This window comes from Fragaria vesca, linkage group LG4, assembly GCF_000184155.1.
Source record: "Fragaria vesca subsp. vesca linkage group LG4, FraVesHawaii_1.0, whole genome shotgun sequence".
In the NCBI taxonomy this organism is placed as follows: domain Eukaryota; kingdom Viridiplantae; phylum Streptophyta; class Magnoliopsida; order Rosales; family Rosaceae; genus Fragaria; species Fragaria vesca.
This window is the reverse complement of record NC_020494.1, coordinates 13,652,408-13,659,198: the sequence shown is the minus strand read 5'-3', so window position 1 is coordinate 13,659,198 and position 6,791 is coordinate 13,652,408. Positions and strand designations below refer to the sequence as shown.

The 6,791-nt window shown below is 35.9% G+C and overlaps 1 protein-coding gene and 1 pseudogene across 1 annotated transcript in view; one reads left to right on the top strand and one right to left on the bottom strand.

Annotated features, from left to right (window-relative positions):
- The first annotated feature begins 1,705 nt into the window (after positions 1-1,705).
- LOC101296094 lies at positions 1,706-2,607 on the top strand (annotated as a pseudogene).
- A 955-nt stretch (positions 2,608-3,562) lies between these two features.
- Positions 3,563-6,791, bottom strand: part of LOC101295805 (tubulin-specific chaperone B-like) — an 8,413-nt gene continuing 5,184 nt past the window's right edge. The window contains exons 2-5 of the mRNA XM_004298148.1: positions 6,528-6,569; positions 5,792-5,925; positions 4,619-4,688; positions 3,563-3,922 (exon numbers count right to left, since the gene is read on the bottom strand). Of these exons, the coding sequence (XP_004298196.1) occupies positions 3,875-3,922; positions 4,619-4,688; positions 5,792-5,925; positions 6,528-6,569 (294 nt within the window). The 3' untranslated portion in view covers positions 3,563-3,874. The remainder of the gene's footprint in view (positions 3,923-4,618; positions 4,689-5,791; positions 5,926-6,527; positions 6,570-6,791) is intronic.

Sequence of the window (6,791 nt, the reverse complement as noted above, 5' to 3'; positions counted from 1 at the left end):
TTTTTGTGGCATTTAAACTTCGTGCCTTTGCTGCTTTACTTTATGGAAATATTACTGAATATTGCGGTGAATTCAAGTGGCAGAGAGTGCCCTATGATGTGGTCTTACTGCTGGTTTTGGCTTTGTTTTTGATGATTTGGAAATGATTCTGTATATATAACATGTCTATATTGAATAGTTTTTGGAGTCATAGAAGACAATAGTGAGCTACCTAATTAGTACTTGTGAGTGGTTTTGTATTCATAAATTTGGTGATCATGTAGGAAAATAAGCTAGAGAAATACAGTGCTGCTTTTGTGACATGTTCTGTGTTTGTAGTTTTCTCATTGTATAGTAGTATATTTTCAAAATATTGATAGTATCTTTCTATGTCTATATTAGTATTTTTTCATCATGATGTCAGTAACTTTTATTTTCATTGTTGTTTTTAGTTTTCATTTCAAATACTAATATTTTGTTATGCATTTGTTCTTGTAGAAATCTTATGTGAATTTGGATATTGAAGCCTCTCTTAACCAAGAGATCATTTGACTAACCAAGAAATATTTGAAATAAAGTCGCGTGCTAATCGAGAATAACAAAACCACGGAAGTAGCTTTATAAAACTATTGCAGTAGACTTTCTAAACTATAACAGTAGCTTTTTTAAAGTACAGAAGTAACTTTATACATAATTATATCATTGTAAAAAGTTACATAATTTTAGTATTTTTTTAATATCTGTACTAGTATCTTTTCAACACGATAATAATATTTTGTATATACAATCAAAGCGTTTTCAACTTCTATGCTAGTATTTTTTTCTCAATCTTATATGAGTAGATTTTGTTGCTGGTGGTAGTAGTTTTTGTTGGTGGCGATAGTATTTTTTATTGGTTGTGGTAGTATCTTTTGTTGGTGGCAGTAGTACCTCTGGCTGCTGGCGGTGGTATTTTTTTTGTTGCTGACAATAGTTTTTTTTGTTGGTGGCGGTAGTAGCTTTTGTTGCTATCGGTAGTAGCTTTTGTTGCTATCGGTAGTAGCTTTTGTTGCTGGTGGCAGTAGCTTTTTTAGCTATCGGTAGTATCTTTTGTTGTCAGTGGTAGTAGTTTTCTTTGCCATGGGTAGTAGTTTTTGTTGCTATCGGTAGTAGCTTTCTTTGTTGATGGCAGTAGTTTTTTTTGCTATCGGTAGTATATTTTGTTGTCAGTGGCAGTAGCTTTCTTTACTGGTGGTAGTAGCTTTTGTTGCTATCGGTAGTAGCTTTCTTTGCTGGTGGCAGTAGTTCTTTTTGCTATCGGTAGTATCTTTTGTTGTCAGTGGTAGTAACTTTCTTTGTCGGTAGTAGTATCTTTTGTTGTCAATGGTAGTAGGTTTTGTGGTCGCTAGAATCCTCACAGATGGTCGGCCGGAAAGTTTACCGGAGGTTGGCCGGAAAGTTCGTCGGAGGTCGGCCGGAGACCTCGTCGGAGGTCAATCGGAGACTATTTGTGGTTGTTGACTTTTTACATTAGTGGCATTTTTGTAAATATAAGAGAGACATTCTAATTTTTTGGTTGAATGGCAGTCTGTAATTTTGTTGAACTTTAATACCTAATATAAGACTGTATTTAAGCTTGGGTGGACTTATTTGGGTAAAAATGTTTGGGTGGACCTATATGGGAGAAAATATCTCCAAGTGGACTTTTATGTAATTGGCCCGAGGAAAATCACCTCCTTCAAACTTAATGACGACGAATTATGGTACTTCTTCCTCTCTGGTTCATCTTGACATTGGAGGAAAAAAGTTCTGCACCACTCTTGGTACCTTAACTCAACGAGAGCCTGATTCAATGCTTGCTGCAATGTTCAGCGGACGCCATACTGTGTGTCCTGACCCTGAAACCGGATGCGTTTTCATTGATAGGGACAACGAACATTTTCGACACACATCCTCAATTGGTTAAGGGATGGTGTTGCTCCTGCATTAGAAAGTTCCAAGTACTTGGAGCTTCTGAGGGAGGCAGACTTCTATCAACTAACTGGGCTTAGAGATGGAATACAAGCTTTTCTAGATGATGTTCATGATGATAAGAGTTTGGGTGCAGAACTGAATCGTATCGACATAATCAAGTGCATACAGTCCAACGGGAGCATCAGGTTTCGCGGTGTTAATCTTTCTGGCCTTGATCTTTCTAAATTGGACTTGTCATACATAGACTTCAGCCATGCTTGTCTGAAAAGTGTTTGTTTCACAAACTGTGATATGAGTGGTGCCAAGTTTAACTACGCAGATCTTGAAGGAGCCATCTTTGACAATGCGACCCTAGGAAGTTCTGAATTTTTCGGGGCAAATCTCCGGCATGCTTCATTTGTTGGCGCTAACCTATACTCCGGGAAGCTAATCGGTGCATGTTTGAGTCATTGTAGTTTTTATAAAGCAAACTTGAATTCTATAGATCTGCATGATGTTGATCTAACGGATGCTAGTTTTGAGGCCGCTACTCTGTATATGGCGAACTTGAAGAATGTCGAAATGAGCAATTCTAATTTTAAGGATGCAGATCTTGTAGGAGCTGATTTAGAATATGGGCCTGTTGTCCACTTGAAGCGCCAGGGTGCAAAGCTAGATCGAAGGCATTTCTTTTAGTTTCTGTCGTTTTAAATATAAAAGATTGGTGTTCGATCAAGTGGTTGAATAAGTTTTACCAGGTATATTATGTCATTGTGTATGATCATTTATCTGTTGTCGAATCCACAAAAGAACAAGAACAGTACTACACCGTATACTGAAACTTATCACATTTTTCTTACCACATTGGTTAATATGTATGCTTTGCACCTTCGTATCTAGCACAATCACTTTCATGTTATTTTAGACTATTAATTTGATGTATTAATCTTTCACTTCACAGATGTTGCATGCATATATGCATTACCAGACCCTAAACTATATAATTTGGTCCATCAAAACATCTGCATTTGAAATTGCACTTAAAGAAATCATACATTCCTCCCATCACTTTATTCTGATATCAATCAAACCCTTAATTAGTTTTCTCAGATTTTTTGTATGGAGGGTGACAGACTCACAGACCTCCGAACACAAAGTTTCCTTGGCAAAGTTTTTACTGCTTTACAGAATGCAAATGTGATGCTATATTGGTGACCTCTTCTCTATTGTATTATGTCACTACAAAGAAAATCTACCATAGTTGACGGTTTAAAATAGTTGAGAAAATTAAGTAATCATCGATGTCTCATTTGCAACAATGTCAGTCAGGAACCTCGACGGCTCATGCTGTCAAGAATTCAAGTGATTGACTTCAGCTATCAAGAGATGAGGACTCTTTTGGTAGAGTAGCCAAGAACTGAAAAATGATTTCAAAGTGGATTAGACTAGACTAGATTGGCTAGGAGATGCGAACCAAACTTAAGGTGAAGGTTGTTACTCTCATGGCTAAGACGGATGTTATTTTGGGCAAGATTTTAGGTCTTCAGATCGATTACTGTTATTGATCTCCAAATGAGCTATTCGCATACGCTCCTACACGTCTTTGTGGAGATGGACATGAAAAAGATTAAGACAAGTAGCTTTTCAAGATGAATTCAGTATGATCTCAGCTTGAACATTGTTTCTTAATTCACTTCATTTTCCCTTTACAAACTACAAAGCATGTAATAAACCAATAAGGGTAGCAAAGCTTCAAGCCTTCAACCCCAGAAGCACCTTAACAATTTTCACTACCTTGAACATTTCGGAAGGTTTCACTTGTTATTGCATTACAACCTGAACAAATGTAACAACGAAATTAAGTTTGAGATGATTGCCCAAAAATGGTCTGCGAGGAGAAACAGGATGCAAGTAAAGAACTCTCCACTTTTTTGGTCTAAAAGGAATTCTCCTCAAGATCTGCTTAAATTTCATCCTCCTCGAAAGGATCTCGTTCTGGGTAGTCACCGACCTGAAATTTAATAACATTTACAGCATCGTTCAAATCCATATTGAAATCATGCAGTGAGTACAGGCTACAGATGTTGCTAACAATAAAGGAACACATATGCTATGGTACAAAGTTACTGTTTCAAACAAACATGCAAAGAGATGACATATCACAGCCTCTCCAGAGGGAACCTACAAAGATTACATTGATATATGTGGCTTGCTGCTTACACCCCCACATTAGTTGTAAGATAGTAGTAATGTAATATTCTTCTACCCCTATCAGAAGCACAATAAGATATTTTCAAATTGATCAAGATATCATTGATGGAATAATTCCAAAGCTGATTCCACTCCTTAAACTGATTCTTCTTCTTCTACAGATACCGTTGTCAGTCATAATTCAACACGAACAACGGGACATGTCAAGAAGAAAAACACCAATTGCTAGCCTACCCAGGGTTATCCCCAAACTGCTCTTTTCATGAATGATTCGATGCCGTAATTGAAGTCACGTTTAGAGGCAGAGCTAACCAGCCATATGAAAGTGAAAACTGACACATCCATATTCTTTGTCAAACAACCAATCAAACCAAACTACAATATGCTTCACATATATAAAGGAAAAGCTTTCATTTGATAACAAAAAAAAGAAAAAGAAAAAAAAAAACAGTAAAACTATATACATTTCTTTTCTAGGTTAAAAGCGCATGAATACCTTGATTTTGTCGGGTCGAACCACTGCGCCGTGAAGAGGGGGACAATTGAAGTAACGAGTTCCTTTCACCCTGGGATATAAAAAGGCATCTCAAGATTCTCAACCGATATGGCATGCTAATTTCGAAGATGGAAATTAAAAATAACTATTCAAGCAAAATGCAAACAATCACCATGATTATTTGATAGCATACTAAAGATCTTCTACTAGTAACAGACACTGATTCCAAGAATATGAGGTGGTGAGGTGAAAGATCTGGAATGAAGAATATTCCAGATTGATCAATGCACTTGAAGAACACATTCAGTGACATAAAGGGCTACTGACTGACTATATCTTTGCTTCTGGAAGTCAAAGAGAGCCCTAAACACTCTAACACATTTGAAGAAGATTTATTGTGAGATAATGTTCCATTATCTAAGGAAAACATGACAGTTTATCTCTTTCTGCTAGTAGTAGAATAATGTCCTGTACAAATAAACCCAAGTGTTATTTAGCATTGCAAATAGAAATTTATCCTCTAGATATATTCCTGAGATTAGAAACATTGGAACTCACAACAGATAGCGAGTACTTGTATATTTATTTTATATTCCAGCTTGTAGCTAAAAAAAAAATTAGGATGATGCCAATCAAAAGATAAGTGTAACTGACATCTGTTATTTTAATTTCTTCACTCAAGGACGTACAACATAACTAATTAAAGCAACTCATTTTTGATTGAAAACTTGTGGTGGCCACTAACTCCTCCATATTGAAAACATCAGTAAGAACAGTTTTCAACTCCAGACTGAGAAGTCTAGTCTTTGATGATAGGAATTAGGAATAGACATGATTTATTTCAGATCCAGTACACCGATAGAGAGCTAAACCTTTCAAATTCTTTTCTAATCAATGCCATTTTACAAATGTCATGTACATCACTCCATATAGGGTTATTCAACTCATAAACATAGTGGAAAATAATTAATAATAAGTAATTTAGACGCTCATTCAACCTAGTAGCTATCATTAGATGCACTTAGGATAGTATACAACACAAACGTTGTAATGACTTCTTTAACATTGTAAGGAAATAAAACATTGGTGGGAGCTGGGGGGATGAAGAATAGAGAAATGATAGTATTGGCCAATGAGAGACATAAATCATCTTAAAAATCAGCGCTGACTTACATGCCATCATGCTTTCCCAATGGTTCATCATATTGAACTCCAACCCAGAAACCAGGAGCCAAAGATTCTGCTCGGCCAACAAATTTAACAACACCTCTTTTATCCCCTGGTTCAACTTGACATCTATCTCCTACCTACAATGAATTAAAAATCAGAAAATTTATTAAAAAAGAAAAAAAAAAAAAAAACTAGTGTTAATCACAATAGCAAGCTAAACACCTTTAACAAATGAGAAAGATAACATTATTTGATGCATTCAAACAGTGAAGAAAATGGCAACTAGATCTGAAGAAATGACCCACTAAACCACAATAATGCCTGAAAATAAGAAGTTGAAAAGTAAGCAATGTTTCCTTCACCACACAATGCAGCTTTCGGAAGTAAGTCATGATACCACAAAGATCAAGCTGATAAGAGTAAGTCTATATTGATATCATTACATTAACCCTTACTCTTAGTGAGTGACAGCAACAGTATAATGCTATTCCGAAAGGTGGTTTTGAGCTTCTGTTGAGTGCATGATATGGAGGAGGGGGAGAAATTAAATATTCACAGAATTCCTGATTCGTACATCCCTTTTTGTTTAGTCTTTCTTAATAATCTCTATTCATATTTTTAATTATCACAGGTATCTTATCAAGAACCTAAATTCAGTCATGATATTTCAAAAACTACCCAGAACTGCAAATGAAAAACAAACACACAGAAAAAGAAAAAAAAGAAGAAGTTAACTGACCTTGATATTCACACAGAGGTCTTCCATGTAATTATCTGGTATCTACAAAAAACTTATAAAACAAATCAATAAACCTCACATGCAAGGCTGACTAGAAACGAACTTCTATAAATTTAATTCATAGTCAACAGGGGCAGATAGCAGCAGTAGCGCTTACACACATTATACAGACAATATGCATATTAGAGGGATAAGACGGGAGATACTTACTTTATTATCAGGAGCTGATGTATTCGGAGATGCCAATTTGTCCTTGAATTTTTT